We start from the raw sequence: 24,675 nt of genomic DNA, 5'->3' as shown, positions 1-24,675 counted from the left end.
GATAAGCTGCCAGTGTATGAGGCTGGAAGGCCTCCTTGCCAGCAGCCTGATCTATAGCCCACTGATTCTTTATTGAGTTATTTTGGTTTTATCTGCCTAAACAAGCAATGAGTCAGTTTCAGTAGCAGGAAATGCTTTTTAGTCATGTCTCGAGACCGATCATGGAAAATCCAGACACATTTAAGATATTTGCAGGCGAGGTAAGTTTAAGACTTAAGACCCCGCAAACATCATCCCTGCAAGTTAAGTCGGACATTCTTCAAAGCTTATGTGAAACGTAAGAAAAGCGAAACCTCATACATCAATACAGAATTTTATTTTCATTTTAGCTTCAGATGAACGTCTTACATTTTGTACAAAATCATTAGAAAATGTCTGCCGCTCCACAATCCCAGGGCCGGTCCTTTGTAGGGCCCACCAGAGACGCTAAAAGGATTAACTGGGAATCATGCAGCTTCCTGGACCAGTTGATGAGGCTCAGTCTGACCTTCAGATCAAAGTTACAGTCCACTGTTCCCTCTTATGGTCAAACATCCGCTTTCTCCCCCCCTGAGAACTGAGAGTCGCCAGGGGGCAGCATTATCTGACCACATCTAGTAATGTACAGAGTAGAGATACAGAGCAGGAGGAAGGGGTGGGAGGCTCATGTGTCTGCGATGGATGGGCACAGTACCACGTCGTCGACAACAACATGCATGTTCGCATACGCACGACACTTCATTGAGTTTGATTAGTTAAGATTTTTAAAAACGATCAACAATATCAGTCATAAAAAAAGAAAAAAAAGAAATCAACTGATGAGTGCAGGTCTGAGAAGGGCAGAGAGGTCTGCTCGGATGAGGTAAAAGGGGGGGCAGATGTTTTGCTATTGTACAATGGCGAACACACACAGACGCGCGTCCCTTAAATCGGTCATCCCCCATAAGGACGCCGCGCTCTTTCTGCGCCGGGGCGAAAGGATCAGGAAATGTCTTGCAGCCGGATCATGATTGGCCGACGGGAGAACGGATTTTACTCCAAGCAACGAAAATACGTCCTGCCCTGTCCGGGCGGAGATCAGAAAAAAAAAAAAACACAGAGAGGCACTTACACGATCGCTTTCAATGTTACACAGTGCTTGCTTTTATATACGGTGTCGAGAAAACAACATAAGAAACGAGACACGGCTACATTGTTGTCTGACCACGCTCGCGGGGGGGTGGGGGGGTTTGGGGGGGCTCATGTTCACAGCGAAGCACGGTTGCAGCAGTTGGCACATGTACATGCAAAGCTCCAGATTTGTGGCCTGCACAGGCAAACTAAGGGGCGAACGGGGCGGGAGGAAAATAAACTGATTCACATGTGGACGGAACGACGCACAGACAGACTGAAAGGCAGGTTCTTGACCCCCCCACCCCCCCCAACCCCCAACCTCGCCCGCCCCAATCTTTGATCCCTCCGCCGCCCCTCCCCGTGTCTGGTGTTCTACAGCAGCACCAGAGGAGGCCTCTGAACGTCGGGGCTACGGGCGTCTGCCGGGTCAGTCGGTTTCGAGGATGAGCGGCGGCTGCTCGTTCTCCTCCTCCAGGCGCAGGTCGCTGAGGTCCTCTTCAAGCCCCGACCCCCCGACTGCGCCTTGTTCTTCGCAGTAACCTGGGAAACAAGAGCAACGCTCAAATGCCGAGGCAATCAGAGCGGCGACTCAGTCTAACTATTCCCCTGCGCAGGTGGCTGCATATTACTAACATTTCATTTTACAGGACCTTTGCTTCAAGAAAATGTTGATATTCAGGGGTTATAATAATAATAAAAAAAAAAAAAAAAAAAAAAAAAAAACTGTGGTGCCACATTCATTAGAGACCCCAGTAAAGATGAGTAGAAAGCTATAAAAAAAATTCACTCTTCTTTTGCAATAGAAGCATAATCTCTCACTGAAAAGTATCGAGTACATTTGTTTAGTGGAGGAACAGCTGCTGGTAACGCTTCATTTCTGCTCGTCCCAAAAGCACCTTTGATCAAACGCAGAGAGAATTTTGACCATCCCTGTTTGCACAACCTCTCAGATCCTCTTCGGCTCACCGGACGGGTTTTCTAAAAGGATTCAGGTCTGGGGACAGCGATCGCCGCGGGAGAAGGTGGATTTCTGCGTCTGGTGAACCATTTCTGGGTTGACTTGGGTCGTCACCCTGATTAAAAGACCCAACGAAGACCCATGGTCACTTTACTGGCAGAATCCACCAGACTTTTAATTAAAATCTCCCGGTGTAACATGAGACGACGACGCCATGCACTGACAGGATTCCCTGGGTGTTTGGAAGAGAAACAGGCCCACAGATCCATGAGGTACTAAACCCACCCGGAGTGTTCAACCTTGGAGTCCGTGGACCAAAGGACAGTTCTAGTTAGTATCACTGTAGAGTTGACCAAACTCTACGTTTGCATTGTGACGGTGGGACAAAAAAAGGCCTTTTCCTTCCTCACACTGCACGTCATCAATAAAGGTGAGACACTGTCCCTGAACAGCACAGGTTCAACAAGCCGCTTCAGCCCGAGCAGGCCCGGCTGGTGTGGGTCGCTCCAAAGAGAAGAACTGGGCCGTACTTTATGACGTGTGTCTGACGTTGCCGATGTTTTGCACTCAAAACTGAGCTATCGAGATTTTACTTTCTACCTCCCCTAACAAACCCTTTAAATTACTCACTTTAAAGGGTTTGTTAGGGGCACAAGTCATTGCGCCTGCTGTCCACCGTTATTTCTTCCATCATTAAAATTCTCATCTGACTTTTACACAAGTTGCTTCTGAACAAATGTATTTTTTCTGAATTTATCAGTTAGATATGAGACTATTGCAAAATATAAAGTAAAAATGAGAGGCTATTTTAAGGCTTTTTACATACCTTTACCGAGGATGCCAAAAAATGTGACCGACACTGTACGATATATGATTCAAACCTTTGTCCAAAGGGCTCAGATTATTACTATTATTATTATTTTTACATTTTATCATATAATTCTGATACAAAAGATAAATATATCAATAAATCTAAACTTTATTGACATGGAGCACCACCATCTGAGGGGCTTAAGGATTTCTAAAGTACCTTTAGTGACGGCTGCACTGTAGGTCTGGGCCACAAGGGGGCGATCATGTGAGCCCTGCTCTAGGATCTCATTGGGAGCATCAGCACTGCTGTCTAGCCTGCATGCAGGGACAGAGAAAGGTGAAAACTCCCACGCTCTGCTCCATGAAAGACGAAGCATCACTCTGCGCTCTCCGTGCTTCACCTGTGCTGCTTCATGAGCGTGCATTCCCCACCCTCCTGTGGGTCCAAGTTATACAGATACAGGTATCCATCAGCGGCTGCCACCAGGAGCCGGGGAATCTTCTGGATCCTAATTCAGAAAGGTGAAAGAGGAAAATCCATCAGAAACGTGTTGCCAGATCAGCTGTAAACTGGTAAGGATATTTCCCCCCTCCATTAGCATTTCAGCTCTTGGACTGTATGTCACCACATGGACCGCCTAACAAGAGGAAGTCAGTCCTATTGTGCAAAGAGAGGAAAGCTTAACTTTTCTTTTTGCAGGAATAAACAGCAAAAAGCTGCAGCTGGAGGATTAAATCCTGTCAGAACAAAGTGATAAGAGCAACCTAATCCTGGCTAACTACAGGGGCAATCTACAGCAAGGACGAATCATTTAGCAAAAGGCTGTTTAAGCTTTGAAAGCAACTCAGAGGGCGAAAATTAAACAGCCCAAATATTACTTGCCTGCAAAAATTGGAAGCCATAAAACAATCAAAAAGACTGGAGTGTGAAGAAATTACTAATCCTAAACAACCACGTCTGCCATGTAGCACCTTTACACTGGAATGAGAGCGATGCAAAGTTTGCGACCTGCAATACATGCGACGGAAAAACACCTGGTGGGGGAAAGCCCGGCGGAATGCGTCAGGACAAATTTAATGCAACGTTTAAAGAACAGGTACTTTGAGTTTTAGAGGCTCGCTGCAGAGAACAACGAGGCGACGCCCGGAGCGGTCAGACGGCGGTGAACGCAGACTCAGACCTCAGACCACTTAAGATAACGACTTATTATTATTAAAAGAATATGCAGATTTATTTCAGATTTCATCTTATTCCGTTTCACTTGTGGGCTTTGTGTATTTACTATCCTAAAATTTCATGATAAATAAATATATAACGGGTCACTGATATTGTTCGGGTATAGAAAGCAGTTTTCTTAGAACTAGCGCTTGTCTGTTCATACTCTGTTACAACAGCTCGGCTCGTTCTTCCAGACTAACAGGAGCGATTCCCCTCATCACTACACTGCAAAAAGGGAACTCAAAGCAAGTAAAATTTCTTGAAATGAGTATATTTTTTACTTAATTTGAACAGCTAAATAAGAATATTTGCCAATGGAATTAATATTTCTTACCTGTAAAATAAAATAATTAGACATCCTGCACTTAAAATAAGATGATGGAGATGAATTGTTCTTATTTTAAGTGCAAAAATCTTATTCCATTGGCAAATAGTCTTATTTAGCTGCTCCAATCAAGGAAAAATACACAAATTTCAAGAAAAAGTTTCTTACTTTGAGTTCCCTTTTTGCAGCGTACTGGTTCTGCTTCTGACACTAAATCCAGTTTTGAAGTAGGGCTGGGCCTTTATCGCATCGTTTTATTGTTATCCTGAAAAATTCCTTATTGTGAGAAGAATTTGGATTTATCCAAATATCCAAATTATTTGGTTTTCTGAAAAAAAAAAACAAAAAAAAAAACTGCCAGTATTGCTATTTTCTCCACTATTGATTCGTTGAAAGCATCAATAAATATCAATAAATTCAAAAATAGCAATAAATGCAGTTACTGTGTGCAGTTTGGTAATGAAAAAATAAATAAATCACACTACTTAATGCAACTTGAGCCCTAATGAGACATATTTCTAATTATGTTTTAATATATGTCACATTTTTTATGTTTTTAAGGACAGTAGTAGTGCTTATCGGGCGATAATTGACATGCAAGAAGCATTACATTATATAACATGACGTAATTAACTATCACGTTGGTTTGCAGGCAACATCTTTCCTGACCCGTCGTCCTCATCTGACGTTTCAAACCCCCGAGCTCATTTTACTGAAAAAGATGTAAAGTTTTGCACATTTAGCAGCGTCTGTTTTCAGAGCTTCCCCCTTTAATTCTAGCTTTCTCCGCCACGCCGCCCTTGCTCGTTCTGAAAACAAATAAATAACGCAGTCATATAAAAACATGTTTTTGTCAAATTTTGGGTGAGTTTCTTTTCTCCGGATCACGTAGCCAGCAGCCCTTCGAACTAAATCAAAAACATTTCAAGCCAATCCATGAGGTGGGTACAGGTAATCAGAGCCTGCCTGGTGATTACTGGTGTTGGGGGTGGTGCGTCTGTGCTCACACAGCTAAGGCGCAGATGTTCTTGTGGCCGCAGAAGGGCAGGCGCACGGTGGCGAAGGCTCGCCCCTGGGTGAACATTTCTGTGACCTGAGAAGGCAGATAGGTGGTGGACGCCATCAGGACCTTCCCCAGGTAGCCTCCCCATGTCGTGGGCTCTTCAGCTGGCCTGAGAAAAAAAAACACACCAACAATATGAGCTACATTTACAGTTATTACGCAGAAATTACTTGAACTTGTTCACATCACAAAGTGTTTCCATTTTTTTTTAGCAAATAAATATCTGAAATAACTATTGATCAGTATATAAAAACCAGTCAACCAATTGCATTTAGAAGTCACCTAATTACTAAATACACACAGGGTTCCCACACCTTCTCCAGGAAATCGGACGTTAAAACCTGGTGTTGGGTCTCAGTAAAAACCTTCCAGAAAATCAGGAGTGTGAAAGTGACTTGTTTTCTTTTTGCGTGGGCTCTTTGTACAAACCAGAAAAACCCACAACCGTTCTCCACAAAGGCAGATTTTGGTGCTCCTCCTTGTTTTACGGACGCTAACGTAAGCCACGCCCGCCTCCCATCAACCACCTGAAACCACTTTTCGCGTCGCCGTCACTAACGACTTGTGTTAAAAGCAAAGATGCCCGAACGTCACGCTCGTGTCAACCGCTCCGTTGTTGGTCGCTGAAATAAAACGTTTTCAGTTTGCCTGCATTTGTGGACCAAACTAGCAGCAGAATGAGTTCATCTCTGATAACGATGCTCCGGTGATTCCAACAATCAGGGACTCATCTGCAGTGCAGTCATCTGCAGTGTTGTGTAACTTTTTACCTGTTGTGTAAGAGACCGGGAAAACGATAGTAAACGCTAATGCTGCTAACGTGACATCCCCATTTGTAGCGTTTGGTGTTTAAAACCCCATTTCAACGCTTTGCTATTCATTGATTTTCTGCCGGCTCTGCACCAATGTTTGGTTTTTGTGTCCTTTGACAACCACTCAGCATAGCTTTCTATGGCAAGCCGTGCATCCTGAAATTTGCCTTTTCCAGGCATGGCATCACGTGCAGACCTGATGAGTCTGACTCAACGTGACTGCCGATTCACAGATTCACCTGCGCCGATACAGGCGCTGATAATTACGTTGACAGGAAACCCCAGCATGCCGAGTCAAACAAACAATAAATAATGACATCGGTCGTGATCCATGGGAAATCACTGACCCCAAAAAACACATTCAAGGACATATAGACCCGCGTATATGTACGTATTTTTTCAAATTCACAAACTTTCAGGGATTTCAAGGACTGGTGGGAATCTTTTAATCTCAGTATGACTCCGGCTGTTCTGTGAAGGCCTCAGAGGTTTGTTGGAGAACCTTAGAGAACAAACAGCATCGTGGAGACCAAGAAACGCAGCAGAAAGCAACGAAACAAGGGCAGAGGTTCACCTTCCAGCAGACGACGACTCGGAACATACAAGCAGCGTTTAGATCAAAGCATGTTCATGTGTTGAACTGGCCTAGTCAAAGTCCTGAACTAAATCCAATTGAGAATAGAGGCAAGACTTGAAAGTTGATGTTTAGAGATGCTCCGCATCTTCTGCAAAGAAGCACAGGCAAATGTCCGTCTGTGCAAAGCTCAGAGATATAACCCCAAAGGGAACAAGTCTACACTACAATTTGAGATTTTATTTGATTAAAAGAAAGAAAAAAAGGCTAATTTTTCTCTCACTACACAGTGATGCGCTACATTCTATAACAGCAGACACTCTATTCTCTAGGATTAACACAAATGGACAGAGAAAGGAGGAAGAAAGAAGGCACTTACACATACTTCTCCTTCTGCGTCTCTAATTTGAAGATGTGGACCGTCTCCGTGTTGCTGGAGGCAGACAGGTACAGGCCTTCCATGCTGAACGCCAACGAACAGATGCTCACGCACCTAAGGCGAGACCCACACGTGTACAAGGGAGCTGCAGAATCCAGCGTTCAGCACGTACTAACACGCACGGACACAAAATAAACACTCGACTCCTCGCTCATTTCCTAACGTCGGTCCTCTCCTACCTCTTGACGCCCCGCCGGAACTCAAACAGCTTCTGTCCCTCGGGGATGGAGAAGACGCGGATGACCGTGCCCTGGGAGGAAGTGAAGCACACGAGACGCGGGCTGAGAAAAAGGAAGCGGACACGAGGAAGCCTCCGCGCTCCGGGCGGAAATGGGCCACAAGGACAATGAGTGGGAGGATACCTTCTCTGAAGCGGTGGCCAGTTTGGTGCCGCTGGCGTCGAACGCCAAAGCCGCTAAGGGGCTGTCGTGAGCTGGAATCATGTTGGCCGCCCGCTGAGGAAAACACCACAGTTTACGTCAGACTGTGCGAGATAACAAAACGACAACCAGACAGAATTCCAGCTAAATTGCTGCAGAGGAGAGCGTGTCGATAATTCAGCCATAGAGTGGATCAGAGAGCAGCACAGCTGGAACTGCGTTATCGTTTTCCTACCAGGTTGACCGTGTCGAACACCTGGACCTCGCCTATCGTCGCGCTGCCGGGATACGCCAGGTAACAGTTATCGTTGCTGATGGAGAGAGCACAAAGTCCTGTGGAGAAGCACAAAATACAATAAACTACAGAAAAAAACTGAAGCTCCGTGACATTTCAGATCTAAAGCTGCAAGAACAGGAAAGCTGAAGGCGGAATGAGTGAATGTAGAGGAACAAAATGAATTCAAATATCCTCAAATTGGGAACTTCTATCAATAATTTAGTTTTACGGAGCTAAATTCAACGGATTTATTACACAAGGTCAGGGAGTGATGAATGTCAAGCGTTAATTTTGATGAGTTAACTGCAAAAGAAAACCCCATATCCGGTTTTGAAAAAATCTTGAGTCTTATTGAAGACTGATAAAAAAGACGCTCTATTCAGAGATGTTATGTCCATGTTACGGCCTGAGTTGGCAGATGTCTGCAGACAGACTCAAAGTCTCCATAAGGAGGCTAAAAATGGTCACTGCTAAAAAAGCTGGCTGTTTAATGAGTGCCGTATTAGAGCATAACAACGGATCAATGGATCAATGTGTGCTTCTGTGCTTTTTTGTCTCTCTTGTTGTGTCTCTGTTCTGTCTTCTCTAACCCCTAGTCGGTCGAGGCAGATGACCGTTCATACTGAGCCCGGTTCTGCCGGAGGTTTTTCCTTCCCGTTAATGGGGAGTTTTTCTTCCCACTGTCGCTTCATGCTTGCTCAGTATGAGGGATTGCTGCAAAGCCATGTACAATGCAGACGACTCTCCCTGTAGCTCTACGCTTCTCCAGGAGTGAATGCTGCTTGTCAAGACGATGCAATCAACTGGTTTCCTTATATAGGACATTTTTGACCAATCTGTATAATCTGACCCAATCTGTATAATATGATTGAACTTGACTTTGTAAAGTGCCTTGAGATGACATGTGTCATGAATTGGCGCTATATAAATAAAATTGAATTGAACATGCGGGTCACTTTGGAGCCGCAAACTGTTCACACTGGAAACCCCAGAATTTTAAAAGTAATGAGAAGGGCCTACGAAAAAACATCAGATTTCAGAAAAATAAAAATGAGAATTGAGCATTAAGACTTGCAGTGGGAACGCAGCCTTAGACGCGACTCTGCTCTGCGTTTTGTCAGGAACTGATTTTTGTGGTTTTCATTAGCTGTGCTCCATAATCATTAAAAACAACTTGAAACGCGTCACTGTGTGCGTAATGAATCTACAGACATAAACACACAAATTTCACTTTTCTATCCAAGTTAAATTAGTATTCAAATTTACTGAGATGCACCAATATTCTTCTAGTACATGTTCTTGTGGAGAAAAAGTGACCCATTTTTTTTTAATTCTGCTGTAAACAAAATGAATGACATCATCTTTTTTTTAACCTGGTTTCTTCTAGGAACTGACCTGACGGGTTAGGCGGAGTCTCTCTGATAGTGTGCAGCACTTTCATGTCTCGGATGTTGTGAATGTAAAGCGACTCTTCCAGACACACAATCAGCCTCTGCAGGAGAACAACGTCAACGTGAACGGACGAGCCAAGCATTCGGCGGCAGAATGTTCTCGCCGGCCTCCACCTACCTGTCTGTTAAGTTTCACAGCCAGTATGGTGTTGGAATACGAGTAGTTGCAGATCTCGGTTCCCTTCTTGAAGTGACAGACTTTGAGCTTCCTGGGCGCCTTCAGGCTCACGATGGCCACCAGGCTGCTGGAGAACAGACGCTCCACAATGCAGACGTCCTCCGTGTCAGCTGCAGAGATGCAACAGTCGGCTCAGTGGCGTGGCAACGGAAACTATCGGCCCGACGTTGATGCATCTTTGCACCTTTAAGTCTGAAATCATCCATACTCCTTGAAACTTTTTTCCCCCCACTTTGTCACATTCCTACAACAACTTTGATATGTTTTGTTGGGATTTTATGCAGGGGAAAAACCAACACAAAGTAGTACGTAATTATAAAAGTGTAAGGAAAAATTGTATGTTTTTCATGGATTTGAACAAAATCTGAAGAATAAAGCATCCCCCACAGCATGACGCTGCCACCAGCAGGCATTATGCTGGTGTCCAAATATCTGTTATAGTCACTCTATGGGTTTCCTTAGATAGGAAGCTTTTTAACCAATCTGTATAATCTTATTGAATTTGACTTTGGAAAGCGCCTTGAGATGACATGTATGATGAATTGGTGCTATGTAAATAAAATTAAACTCAATATGGCTTATGCCAAACTGGAAACTGGACTTCTTATGGCTTCTTTTTTGCCACTCCTCCTTTTTCACCCAGGCTGTAGAGTCCACAACCAGCAGCTGTCCTGTCACAGGAGTCTCCACCCTGAGCTGTGGGTCTCCACTGCTCCTTCAGAGATAACCTAGGCTCCTTGGCCCACCAGTTGTGCCACGGTTTCCGTTTTCTAGTAACGGATTAATCCATGCCTCATGAGATGTTCAAAGCGTGGGGCGTGGTTGCACAACCGACCCTGTACTCCGTTTGTTTAACGATTCTCTCTGACAACCTTCTGAAACCTTCAAAGAGGTGACTTGCGAAGCCATTTACCTGCACTGGACTTTATCCCGCTGCACAGGAGTAAACAGGGCTTGCACACACACATCGGTTTTATTTGTAGGAAGTATTTAGTAAAGCCATATCTAAGTTCTCTCCCACTTTTCAGCCTCGCTATGCTTTGTGTTGGTTTTATTGCCTGACATCCAGGTAAAACTCCATGACAGGTTTTGGCTGTGGTGTGACAAAATGTGAAAAAGTATGAGGGGTGTGAATGCTTTTATGGGACACGGCGGCTTGCCATAGGTAAACGGATAAAAAAAAAAATGCAAAAGAGAACAGGAAGGATTTGCCAGCCTAGAGGTCCAAGAGGAAGTGCTAGTGATATTTGATATTTTAGATAAAAAAAACAAAACATCCAGTCTAAACAAACTGCATTACATACAACCATTGAAACACGTGACTGTGGGTTAGGGTGTGTGATGCCTGATGACCTGCTGGGGAGAAAAAAAAGACAATACTTACTACATTCATATATCTGCTCCAGTTTGTCCACAGAGGACAAGGAGAAAAACTTGTATCCTGATTTGGTGCCGACAGCCAAGGACCTGCGGAAACACCGGGAGGAGAGGGAAAAAAGGGACAGCTGTAGTGTGTGAGGGTTGCATCAGCGGCTTCCAGCCCTCACACCGGGGCTGCATGGAGCTGCCCTGTCTCCGTGTCACCGGATCCGCCTGCCACGCTGCGGCATTTAGCCACACGGCCGAGCTGGTTCAGCCAGAACCCCGGGCCTGTCCACGGCATACCACAGCACCTAAATGCAGTGGGCATGTTGGGCTTTTACCACTTTTAAACAGCTGTGAAGCTAGCTAGCCCCCTGAATCCCACCGACATGTCAGTCAGTCCGCACAGCGACGCTACACGGCTACGACTTCTGACGCTTTAGCATAAAACACTCAGTAACCTAAACCCAACACCACAATAAGCCCAGTAGAGGCTAACTTAAGATGGCTAAAGTTAGCCCCCGACATCGCAGCATCACGTTAGCTAAAAAAAACCGCTAAGCTAGTCTCTGGTGAATTAAACCCTAAATGACCGCTTTGCTTAACAACCTGTCTGGCGTTTATTTTCATTTTGACAAACAGAAACTTGGTCCTGCGTGTTTCACATGAGCACCTGTCACCCGGTTAGGAGCCCTGGGAGGTACAAGCTAAGCTAACAGCAGCTAGCCTGGAAGCCCCCACAGGCCGCTGCATCCCCGGACTCTCTCCCGGCCCAGCCTTACGTGTTGTCCTGGTTAAAGTTGGCGAAGAGAAGCTGGCTTCCGCCAGCATCCCCGCTCAGACTGGCCAGGTTCATGGACTCGACGCCGTCGACATATAAAGTTTGTGGTAAAATAGCAGCGGGACTTGAAATGTTTACGGGGAAAAGAAGTAAAAGTGTTGCGTTTTTCACGGGGCCATCTCTGTTTCCAGCCCCGCAGTTCGGATTGTTGTTGTTTTTCACTGGGGGATGTTGCGCACCCTCTGCGCGCATGCTCAGTGTGAGGCAGCGTTTAAAGGGCCAGCCTCACACAAAGCGGCAAAACATGTAATAACCTCACAAATGTCAGAATGCACGATTGTGTTGTGCCACTGAAAAGGGGACAGAGAAAGAATTATAGATTATACTCTACTGAAAATACAATAATGCAAAAATAACTAGTGATTGAATCTACCAGCGCCTTCTTCAGTCACTTAAAATATATTTTTTTCAGGATGGATTGCGATTAATACCAGTACGTCCAACATTACGGCAAGGGACGGCAGCAAGAAATTTGACATTTAAAGTCAGCTGATGAGCATTTAGACTTTTAAATTAATTCGTCTGGTGTCTAAACTGGCTTTAATTGACTTTAATTCATTTAAAAAGAACCAATTTACCACAACAGGGGATCTCGTGGCGCTTTACGGACAAACAATAAAATATCAAATTTGGACAACAAACATATCTATTAAGTCAAATCATACCAGCAAATTCATAGTCAATTACATGCATTCCAATTTGAATATTGAGTGCAACATTTTTTTGTTCTTTGTGCCAGTCAGAACCCCCCCTTCGACCCTGCAGGCCCAGGAATCAAGCCCGGCTTTCCCCAGGGATGTGTGCTGAGCCTCCTACTCTGTCCCCTCTACACCCATGCTTCAAATCATCACAGCAACACCAGCATAAAGTTTGCTGATAAGAACGCAGAAGTATAGCTTCTTAGTTCACTGCTTTATTCATGAGATACAAGGCCAATGAACAAAAAACAAATATACAACATGTAGTCAGAACTGCAGTATCATGGCCTCCCTTTTCAAGACGGTTTAGGCATTGGCAGAACAAATCCATGCATTCTAAGGTGAAACCATCCTGATTCTCACCAGATTTAAAACACTGAATCAGAAAGTAGATCAAAACAAGATGCACAGCAGACTGTATAACACTCCTGACATGTTTGAGAAGATTTGTTGGCCTGTGTAAAACATATCTCTTGATAAGGTGTAGCATGGTAATAATAAATCGTGCAGGATGGAAGTTTGTTTCCAGTTTGTCTTCGAACATGGTGATAAATCTAATGTTGAGAACGAGAATCCAGCAGAGGGCAGCATTTTGTTAAAAACTTTTTCACCTGGTCTGGTTTTAACTCCAAGCATAGAACTAAGCACATCCTGTTAATTACCAGCTCAGAGGACCGTCTGTGGCACCAAGAACTATAGGTGGTTTTATCTAGATGATGCTTTACAACTTGGCTTTGTTTCTGGTCCCTTAAAGTCCCACTACAGCACCTCAACCGAGCTGAGGTCCATGCTTTGACCGGCTCATTGCAGCAACTCCGTTCTATTGATTAAAAAAAAAAAACTCTGCAACTTCTGGTGTATTTGTAATCATTATTCTGTTGCAGACCCAGTTTGGGACAGCTCTTTGGCTGCTGGACAGATTGCCCATGTCCACCAGCAGACTACCGCCATATTTAGGAGTTCAGGGTCAACTCAGTCCCAGCTAGGTACACAGATCCTGTGGCAACAAAACAAACACAAACCATCAACGCTCTATCACCATGGTAGATAGTTAAAATACGATGTATGTGCTGATATGCTATGCTCGTGTTTTGTCTATCCAAATAAACCTTTCCTGGTGTGTTGAGGTTCATTCAGATGCAACTGTGCAAACCTAGGTTTTATGCCATGTTCCCTTTAGAGACCGCCGGGTTTCTGCATCTGAACAAGTCAGTCTTGTTTATTGATTTTTTTTAATGTTCTGTCATGAACTTTTAGATTTAAATTACTGAAGTGGGTGTGTAGAGTTTAAAACAGCACTCTTGATTTTTTAATTTTTTATTTCTGTACATTGACCAGTCTGAAACCCTGGCTGAATTTACTGGTACTTCCACTCCAGGGAGCACATACTGTGTGGATTGTCTTACGTTGATAGAGTGATATGGAATAGGGGCCTTCAGATTGTTGGAAAATGGTCTCACCAACCAGGCTTTCATAGCTAATTTACTGTATATCCTGGCATTGTGTTGGCAAATATGGCAGCAAAATGTGAAAACTCCTGCTTTTATCGAGATAGTTGTACTGGTGATCAGTTAATAAAGCGGACACGGGTCACCAGCACCCTACTGATAGGTTTCCTTTTGAAATACTCTGGATGTTTGAGGATGTACTAAGTTTTGGACTGCCAGTCAACATCCCATATCTTGCTCAGGTCTTTCATAAACAGTGTGAGTTTACTGTCTGCGCATCACATTACTCCAGCCACAAGATGGAAGCCTGTCAATGAGCAATTCTCACTTCTGATTTAAGTTAACCTTGAGACTGTTATAGCAGCATAAATATGTAATGTCAGTCAAGGGAATTTAGAGTGATATATTCTGGTGCGTATGAAAACCTCAGATAACAAACTCTTGCATACTCTGACTTTTTTCAAAACACGTTTATCATAATCTTGGTCAATTTTCCCTCCTAATCACGCCTGTTTGTAAAACGTTGCCAAGCTTTTGATGTCTGTCACTACAAAGGTGTCCTTTAAACTAAATTATCTCTTTCTGGTAGTTTTATAACCAAGACAGCTTTCAAAACAATTCATAATTAACTAAATATTATGTTTATACACGGAGAACCCATTTCTAATCATAGAATAATCCATAAAATCAAGATCTGATCCTTGCTTCTTGATGTCTAATAAGTCATACATATATATATATATATATATATATATATATATATATATATATATATATATATATATATATATATATGTATATATGTGTGTGTATTAAAAATTAAAATTTTCCTCAACATTCTTCTTATGTTCAGCAGAATTGAAGGGGAATCTAGGATGGTAAGCTTGCCAGGTGCAGCTGCAGGAAGCCAGGCACATCCACCTCCATACTTTGCAATTATTGGTATGAGGTTCTTTTAACAGAAGGCTGAGAACATATCCTTTATTCTGGTGTTCAGGTAAATGTCCGTACTCACTGAATTAACTTTATTCAAGATGTCCTGGTCTTTGTCTGTGTTCTCTCTGGTATACTACAGCCTGTTCTTCAAGTTTTTCTCAGAGAGCAAAGCTTTTCTCCGTTGCCACATCCCACAGCAGTTGAGCTGACATGGGAAATACAGTCATGCCCTTTCACATTAACATTATAACGCCTGACTGGGTCCAGTGAGGACATTTTTGTAATATTCTGGTTTCTGTTCGGGTTTTATTTTTGAGTCATTTTACTCTCCTGCTTTAGGTTCTCTGCTTTCTTTGAGTTTTTGTCCTGTCTAGGTTTTTATTTACTGTTAGGTTATCTGGTTTTGTCATCTGTTTTAGTCTAAGCTTTATTTTCTGTTTTTAGGTTTTTTCTTTAGAGTGATTTTGTTTCTTTGTAAGTTGTGTGTGTGTGTAGTTTGTTTCTGTCCACTTGTCTTGTCAGCTATTTATATTTGTCTGTTCTTGTTTTGAGCCTCAGCACTGATGTCTGGTCTAATTACTTCTTCTTCTTCTTCTTTTCTATTATGGCGGGTCGCAATCAACTTTGAGGTGCATACCGCCACCTACTGTACACGAGTGTGTAGCAACTGTATTCTACATCAGTCATATTCTATTTTTTAATTTTGTGTTATGAAGAAAAATAAATAACGCTTTTCTTATCATACAAATATCCATTATATTTCCATCATTTCCCAATATTCCTTTCAAACTCCATTCTTGATCTGTCTTTCCAACTATTCTTCTCAATTTCTCCCTTTCACGTTCATATGTTTTACAGTTCAATAGTATATGTTCTACATTTTCTTTCTCTCCACATTTTTCGCATTTATCATTATTTTTCTTCCCTATTAAATATAAAGTATCATTTAAATATGTGTGCCCTACTCTCAATCTACTCATTATTATTTCTTCCCTTCTATTTCTCTCCTTAACATTTCTACTAAATATTGACTTCTGTATTTTATATAATTTCCTTCCTTTCTTATCTTCATTCCATCTTTTTTGCCATATTTCCATTTCTTTATTCTTAATAATTGATTTCCCTTCCCCTTTGCCAATAGGTATTTTAATCGTTATTGCCTGATCTAAAGCCCTTTTTGCTAATTTATCTGCCCTTTCATTGCCTTTTACACCTTGATGTGCTGGTACCCAACAGAACCAAACATCAATGCCACCTCTGTATAATCTAAATAAGCTATGTTGAATTTCTAGTACTAGATCTTTCCTATTGTTTCCTTCTCCTTGAATACTTTCTATGACTGCTCTGGAATCTGTGCAAATTACTACTCTTTCTGGTCGCACCTCCTCTACCCACTGCAAACTGATGATAACTGCCACCATTTCTGCCGTAAATACAGACAGTTGATCAGATAGTCTTTTAGATATGTCAATTTTAAACTCAGATATATAAATTCCTATTCCCACACATCCTTTTGAATTCTTAGAACCATCTGAATATATTTTAACATAATTATAATATGAGTTTCTTAAGTATATATCGGTTTTTACCCCTATTTCTTTTAAATACCAATCGTTTTTCATTTTAAGTAGTTTTATGTCTACATTTACTGCCGGAAATATCCATGAAGGGCTAACGTTAATTGGATTAAATTGAGCTATTTCTTTATCTTCTAATTCATATATTTTAATCCATTTGTTTATGATCCATCCAAATCCATTACTATGGAACTTTGAATATTCCCAACAATATTTTAATATTGTTGCATTTACATTTTCATCTTTTTTACTTTTTATTTTCATCCAGTATGTCAAAGCTAATTTTATTCTTCTTATTTCTAGTGGAATCTCTCCAGTCTCTACTAGAAGGGCATTAATAGGTGTCGATTTTACTGCTCCTGTACATATACGTAAAGCCCTATTCTGTAAAGTATCTATTTTTTGTAATGTTGTTTTAGCTGCTACTCCATATATAAAACTACCGTAATCTATTGTTGATCTCATGAGAGCCCTATATATGTTTAATAATGACTGTCTATCTGCACCCCAGTTATTTCCAGCCACAGCCTTTAATAGATTTATCACTTTCTTACATTTAGTTTCCAGATTCTTTGTATGCGTTTTCCATGTATATGATTGATCCAACCATATTCCCAGATATTTAAATTCTGCTACCCTTTCCAATGGTTGTTCATATAATGTTATTGTACCTATGTCTATGTTTTTCTTATTTGTAAAAATCATATAACAAGATTTACTTGTTGATAATTTAAAACCCCATTCAAAGGACCATTTTTCTACTTTATTAATCGCTTTCTTAATTTTACCTATAACAAATCTTGTATTCTTTCCTCTCATCCATAAAACTCCATCATCAGCATATAATGCAGATTTTATACATTCTTCTGTTTCAGAAAAGATATCATTTATCATAATATTAAATAGTATTGGGCTAATTGCACTACCTTGTGGAATTCCATTTTCAATATTCAATTCTTTTGAGTAATCATTTCCAATCTTAACTTTTATTTTTCTATCCTTCAAAAAATTTGCTATCCAATTAAACATTTTCCCTCCTATTCCCATCTGTTTCATTTTTATAAGTAATCCTTCTCTCCATAATGAATCATACGCTTTTTCTATGTCAAAAAATACTACAATCATAATTTCTTTCATTTTTAAAGCTTTCTCTATATCATTACTAACTCTAGTTATTGCGTCCATTGTTGATCTTCCCTTCCTAAATCCGCACTGATTTTCATTGATTAATTTCTTATGATCAAGAATAAATTCTAGTCTATTAATCACTATTTTCTCCATCCACTTACTTAAGTGTGTAGTTAATGCTATTGGTCTGTAATTATTTGGATTTGTAGGATCTTTCCCTGGTTTATTAAACGGTAGAATTATTGCTCTCTTCCATCTATTTGGTATTACACCTTCTTTCCATATTTTATTAAACAGTTTTAATATTAATTCTAATGTTACTTCAGGAATCTGTTTAAACATAGCATAGCATAACTGATCTTCCCCAGGAGCTGAATATCCTGTCCCTTTCAATACTGCTTTAATTTCCTTCATAGTTATATTTATGTCTAATGTTGAATTATATGTTTGACTTTTTCCCAAAATATTTTTATGTTTGCTAATTTTTTGATTCATCTGTTGTCTATGAATGTTTGTAAGATGTTCCCCACTATGTACTGCCGCAAATGCTTCCCCCAACAAATCTGCCTTATCTTTATTTAACACTACTACTTCCTGATCTCTGACTAAGGCTGGTATTTTAATACCACTCCTTTCCCCAATCATTTTCCTAAACATTGACCATACATTTTGCAATTTAATTTCAGATCCTATTGAGGAAGTATATTCTCTCCACGTTTTCTTTTTGGCTTCTTTAATAATTTTTCGAGCTACTGCTCTTTTCTTTTTATAATTAATAAGAGTTTCAAGTGTTAAATTTTTCTGCAGTATTTTAAATGCCCTGTTACGATCTTTAATCGCTTTAGTACATTCATCATTCCACCAAGGGACTACTTTTTTCCTTCCTTTTATTATTGTTTTTGGTATACTTGAATTTGCAGCATTTAAAATATGTTTTGTTATCTGGCTTGTACACTCTTCTATGTTACCTTTTAATGTAACCAAATGTCTGCTTTCCTCACACTTTACTTTAAATTTTTTCCAATCAGCTTTATTAAAACACCATCTTGTGATTATGACATCTTCTTGCCTCTTTATATTATCATTAATTATAGTACTTACTGGAAAATGATCACTCCCTATTGTGGATTCCCTATTGACGTTCCATTCACATGATCCTACAAGACAGTCAGATACTAATGTAATGTCTAGACATGATGTTGTATTTTTATGTACATTAACTCTGGTACCTTTTCCATTGTTAAGACAAACTAGTGACCTTTCATCCATTATTTCTTCTATTATGTTGCCATTTTGATCTGTCTTTTTGCTGCCCCAGAGACTATTATGAGCATTAAAATCACCGCACCATACTTCTCTTCTATGTAATTTCCCAGCCATTTCCTTAAGCTTTTTACAATCAAGATTTTTACATGGATTATAATAGTTTATAATTTTAATATTACCATATTTTCTTACATTAAATATTTCTATAATAACACATTCTAATTCATTATTCATTTGGATTTTCTTATAAGCTATTCCATCTTTAATTAAGGTAGCACATCCTCCTCCATTACAATCACTTCTATCCTGTCTTTCCATGTTATATCCAGGGATCTTAAAATCTAGATTTGGTTTTAACCATGTTTCTTGTATACATATAATATCAGGTATTATTTCTAATTCATAAATATACTTTTTAAATTCTTGTCCATTGGCTATTAAGCTTCGAGCATTCCATTGAAGTATATATAGAACCATTAAAAAGAACACTTGAATCCTAGTCCTGGGTATTTCCTGTAGTTTCAGTGGCACTTAGAATGGTATGTATTTGATCTGCTTGTATTTCTTTCATATCTAAAAATCTTCCAGCTGCTGTAACTATTTCCTTTATTTTATCACTTTTCTTCTTCATTTGCACTGTTACATTAACAATATGGCATATAAATGCTACGAAGTTTTCTTTTTTCACCACCATCGTATCTTCATCCACTCTACATTTATGCAAGCATGCATTTTGGATATTTGGATTTGGAGCCAGTATTTGTCTCTGCCCGTTCTGCACTTGATTTATATTCCAAGCTGAGTTTCTTTGACCTGTTTCTCCCATTCCTCTATTACTGTCTTTCTTTACTCTTTTTAAGGCTTCAGCATATGAAATTCTTTCTGTAATTTTAACTCTTTGAGCTTCCCTAGCTTCCTTTTGTATTTGACATCCACCATAAGCTGCACTATGTTCTCCTCCACAATTACAACATTTGATTTTTGCATCTTTCTCACATTTTCCATATTCATGTGGACCTCCACATCTTGCACACCTGATTTTTCCTTTGCATTCCTTTGCAGTGTGTCCCATTCTTTGACACTTGAAACAGCGGAGGGGTTTAGGGATATACTCTCTAACTTTATAGTTCATGTAACCCAGCTGGATATTTCCAGGCATACTATTTTCAAACTGTAAAATTACTGCCATAGTATCTTTAAGTTCTCCGTCTCTTTTACTTTTAATCCTAGTGGCATCAGTTATTTTCCCTCCTTTGATTTCTGCTTTTACATCTTCCATTGTCATTTCCAGCGGAACTCCTGAAATCACTCCTCTTAGCCTCGCTAACAATCCTGGTATATGAGTTCTAACTCTTTCCCCCATTAGGTTTTTCATTTTCATGATCTTTTGTTGCTGTGATTCGCTGTTAGCATGTATCAACACTCTTCTGTTGTTCATGATTCTAGCCATTTTTATTTTTCCTATTTCTGCCTCTATTGCTTTAGTCAGTTTTATGGGATGTATAGCTCCCCCCTCTTGCTTGAATTCTACCACAACTTTATATTCTGCTTCTAAATTAACTTGACTGTGTTCATCTGAATTCGCCCTTTCATTTGTTTTTGTTCTTTTGCTAATGTCTGCTCTTGTCTCACTTTCTTCTGACCAACTTCTTGCTCTTTCTTGTCTTTTCTTAATTGTTCTTTTCATTCGTGATGATCTAGAAATCATCCATTCCATCTCATTCCCACTATTTCCTCCTGATGTAGAAGCCATGTAGCTACAGTCAATGTACAGTTTATGCTAACCGCCAAAATTCAAATCCTACCGCCTTGTTTGTTCCGTTCACTCTCCGACCAACTCCGCTTCCGTGTGTCTCCACGTCCTGTCGTCTCACACACGTCTAATTACTTATTCTGCACACCTGCCTAACTCCACCCCTGCTGCAATCACTTCTCACCGGTTTCACCTGCTTCCACCTCCATATAAACTGTTGAGACCAGACATCAGTGCCAGGTCGTCTGTTTGAGTATGGGTGAGTCTCCTGCTGCAAGTTTCTGTTCATTGGTTTAATTTTGGATTTGTGACCCCTTGTCTCCAGTTATCTGAGCCATCCTGTTCCTGTCGGTTCCTGTCCTGCCTGCCCCGTTAGTCTGTTTATTTTGGTGCCGTCTTTTGGTTGTGAGGTCTTTTTTGGTTTTTGCCTCAGTCTTTGATTTTTGTTAATAAAGAACCTGATCTGAACCTCTGCTGGTCTGGCTGAATTCTGGGTCCGTTTCCTCTGATCATTACAATTTTAGGATATTTGGGGACTTCTTTTATGATCTTGTGGTGCACTGCAGGGGTAAATGTACTTGAACGGCCAGACCTAGACATGCCGACAGTTGCGAACGTCCTCCATCGATAAACTATTTTCCGTACAGTGGGTCAACGGATTCAAAATTCCTTTGAGACCACGTTTCCAGACACAAATGCCGTAACAATTTTCTTCCTGAAGGCCTCAGACATCTCTTTTGACCCCAGCATGGTCACTCTCACTTCAGCAGTCGGTGAGCACACCAGACTATATGTCCAAGGTTCAAATGAGTCCAACCTCTGTTAAAATGCAGGGTAATGTTTATGATGCTAAAGGTCTGTGTGTATATGGGAACAAATGTGGGAATATTTGAATTTATTCCTCACCAGAAACTGTATTTTGTTTTCATTTCATTCCATTCAAGAGATTTTTAGGTACTTTTTCCAGCTTTTATTCTTTATTTGTATCTGAGGACTTTTCTGCACTGTTTGTGTTAATATTTAACATTCACATGTCTGAATGTGCTAAGGTTACAGGCTGTTGCAGGGTGGCCTATTTTTTCACATGAGTGAGAGCTGATCAATATTAAACGAGAACGACTGCTCGCGGATACATGCATTAATATATTTCCAGAGGCCTGATAATTGCCATCATATGATGTATTTTACACTGTATCTCTGTTTATTTATGTTTTTCAAATGAGCATTACAAGCAAAATGACACATTTAAAGGAACATATGCATCGTGTGAAAACTGCCTTATATCTGCCCCCACTCCCAAACCGTTTTGAATATCCTGACAAATGCAATGAATGAACTCGATTTCACGGCACCTGAATTTATTAGCACTGACATCACCTCTTCCTCATCGGCAGGCAGTCCTGTGCTTACATGCAGTAACTCAACGGGATCTTTTTCATCAAGCCCTGACTTGCCATGAGAACCTGCTGCGCGACCATAATTTGCAGTTTCGCTTTCTGTAGCCGGTAACGAGTAGGGAACATGCGAAGGAAGCAGTGAGTCATGCCAGTGAAATTTCCAGTGTCAGTTTGAACATGTGGGAGGGTGATTGCCAGCGGAGAGAGTATCTGGGAGGAAAGTGAAAAGGGAACTGGCAGCCGGAGGCAGGCTCTGCAGAACGCTGCTCATTCAGTGCGAGGATCTGGCCAAACAAAGGAAGGATGTAGAGCTCAGACACGGTCAGACGACTGGCAGAGGCACAGAGGAAAGAGAGCAACAAATAGGCAACACGGCTGAGGGAGAAAACAAAGCGCCATTGTTGTTTGTGTGAAAAGGCACCTGCAGGGTGTTGCATTTTAAATTACATTTCTCAGAATTACTGGATTCTTAGAGATTAACAAATTCAAAATCAGCAGCTTATTAGCGTGTACATGCAACGGCTTGCGAAAATATTGAAATCCATCAAACTGTTTCCCCATTCTTTCACGTTAGGATTTTATTTGCATTTTTTTTTGTGACAGACCAACACGGTGCATAATTTCGAGGTAAAAAATCTGTGAAAAGTTATTTCATCTGAGGATAAATCCAGTTGTTCTGTAAATGAACTTTTAAAGCACTTTTCCAGTTATACTGACCACTGAAAGTGCTTTACACTATAGCCACATTCATCCAATTGCACTCACTAACGCACACACATTCATACAACAATACAATTTGGGGTTAAGTGCCTTGCCCATGGGCACATCAACATGTGATAGGGGGACAGTACCCATTAAGCCACAGTCTGCAGTCACTTGCGAAAGGCCTCAGAGGTTTATTAGAGAATATTAGAGAACAAACAGAACCACGAAGGCCAAGGAACGCAGCACACGGGTCATAGAGGCAGAGGTAGAGAAGTTTAAAGCAGAGATAGGATATAAAACGACATCCTGAACTTTGACCATCTCACAGAGCTCTGCTCAGGTCTCTGAAAGTTAAAAGAGGATGGCAGGACTGCAAATCTAGCAAGATGTCAGCTAAACTGACAGGCATTAGTCAGAAAAGCAGCCCATGGACTCACGGTAACTCTGGAAGAGCTGCAAAGATCCACTGCTCGGGTGTCAACCCGATGACAGAAACTATCAGTTGTACACTTGACAAACTGGGCCTTTATGGAAAGTGGCAGAAAGAAATAGAACCATCAGAAGCCATGTTTAAAGTTGCAGGAGACACAGCGACACGTGCGGAAGGAAATGTTTGGGTCAGATGAGACCAGAATTGAACTTTTTGTCCTTGCCAATGCGAAAGGCTGTGTGTGGCGGATAACTAACACCACAACATGGTGGTGGCAGTATCATGCTGTGGGGATGCTTTTCTTCAGCAGGAACAGGGACGCTGGCTAGAGTTGACGAGAAGATGGGTGAAGCCACGTTTAGGGCAATTAAGAAAAAAAACTGTAAAAATCCCTGTTTAAAGACACTGCTGCGCATTTGGAATTAACTTAAGATAATTTGCAAAGAAAAACAGGCAAAAAATGTCAGTCTCTAGATGTGTAAAGCTGGTAGAAACATAATTGAGAAAGACCTGGAGCTACAACTTTGGCGAAAGGTGATTCTATAGTATTTATTGTGGATGATCATTACAAATGTACACCACACTTTTCAGATTTTCTATTAGAAAGTTTAGAAAACAACATCATGTTGTCTACCAAGTCACAGTATACCTGACTTTTATTTTAGTCTCTCACACACAATCCCAGTAAAATGCACCAAAGTCAGAGGTTCTGAGGTGAGAAACGTCTCAAAAAGATAAATACGCATACTTTTCCAAGCACCGCAGGTACATTTGGCTTTGCTCTGTTCAACTTCCTTTTGGGATTTCCAGCATTTCTTCATTGTCATCACAATTCAGAGTAAGCGGTTCCTTTCGTCCAGCCTACTGTTTCCAGGGCTAGTGTGGCCTCTGCTGATGTTGAGGTCTGTCAGCACGGGCGCCGGTCCAAACCAGACTGTCCAAACAAACATGATGGACAGCAGCAGAGAAACCAGGGCCTGTGAAACCGTTTTTTTGCCAAGTTGTAAATCAGAAACCCGGCTTCATTTTGTGCCGGACAACGTCCTCGAGGATATAAATGAACTGACTTTCTAAAAGCTTTTTCCACAAGCTGCGCACGTTCCCATCCACCTGCTGCCTCTGACATGCATGTGTGTTTGTTCCTGTATGTAAACCACTCGCCGTGAACCTCCATACATCATGGGCCTGCCCCCTTTGTACCGGTGGGAGTGTTATTTGCCCTGAATATTTGGTTGCTTGACCACAACCACTGATACTGAATCTTATCTTTAAACACAGCGTGGGGTGAAACGTGTCACGTGTTCTGCCTGAGCTCTGGAAAACGTGTTTGGATCTTCATGTGTGTTTGCATATTGTTTCTGTGTTGTTTTTCTCGCAGCTGCCGAGCTCTGCCTCGACCGGCTTCTGCTGGCTGCGGTTGCCACGGGATAGTTTAATTTTCCATCCACTGTCAGAGCGTGCGTGAGGGTGTGTTTGAGGACAGGCATGAGCGGATCTGCACAAAAGATTAACTACTGATGATATTTTTTTCAGCACGGATGAAGAACAAAAAG

At 41.2% G+C, this 24,675-nt stretch overlaps 1 protein-coding gene across 2 annotated transcripts; it reads right to left on the bottom strand.

Annotated features, from left to right (window-relative positions):
• Nucleotides 1-297: 297 nt before the first annotated feature.
• On the bottom strand, nt 298-11,966 carry wipi2 (WD repeat domain, phosphoinositide interacting 2). Of its 2 annotated transcripts, none has more exons than XM_012850373.3 (12): nt 11,726-11,966; nt 10,966-11,048; nt 9,522-9,691; nt 9,348-9,444; nt 7,911-8,008; nt 7,658-7,750; nt 7,475-7,545; nt 7,236-7,349; nt 5,415-5,579; nt 3,265-3,372; nt 3,081-3,178; nt 298-1,632 (listed from the first exon to the last, which is right to left on the bottom strand). In XM_012850373.3, the coding sequence occupies exons 1-12, from the start codon at nt 11,797-11,799 to the stop codon at nt 1,520-1,522; spliced, it is 1,284 nt and encodes a 427-aa protein (XP_012705827.1). In that variant the 5' UTR covers nt 11,800-11,966; the 3' UTR covers nt 298-1,519. The 2 variants fall into 2 exon arrangements, with proteins under 2 accessions (XP_012705827.1, XP_012705828.1); XM_012850374.3 differs by having other exon boundaries at nt 7,242-7,349.
• Nucleotides 11,967-24,675: the final 12,709 nt, after the last annotated feature.

This window comes from Fundulus heteroclitus, chromosome 16 (assembly GCF_011125445.2).
Source record: "Fundulus heteroclitus isolate FHET01 chromosome 16, MU-UCD_Fhet_4.1, whole genome shotgun sequence".
Lineage (NCBI taxonomy): Eukaryota > Metazoa > Chordata > Actinopteri > Cyprinodontiformes > Fundulidae > Fundulus > Fundulus heteroclitus.
Note: the sequence above shows the minus strand (reverse complement) of the source record. Positions and strands in the feature narration are given on the sequence as shown.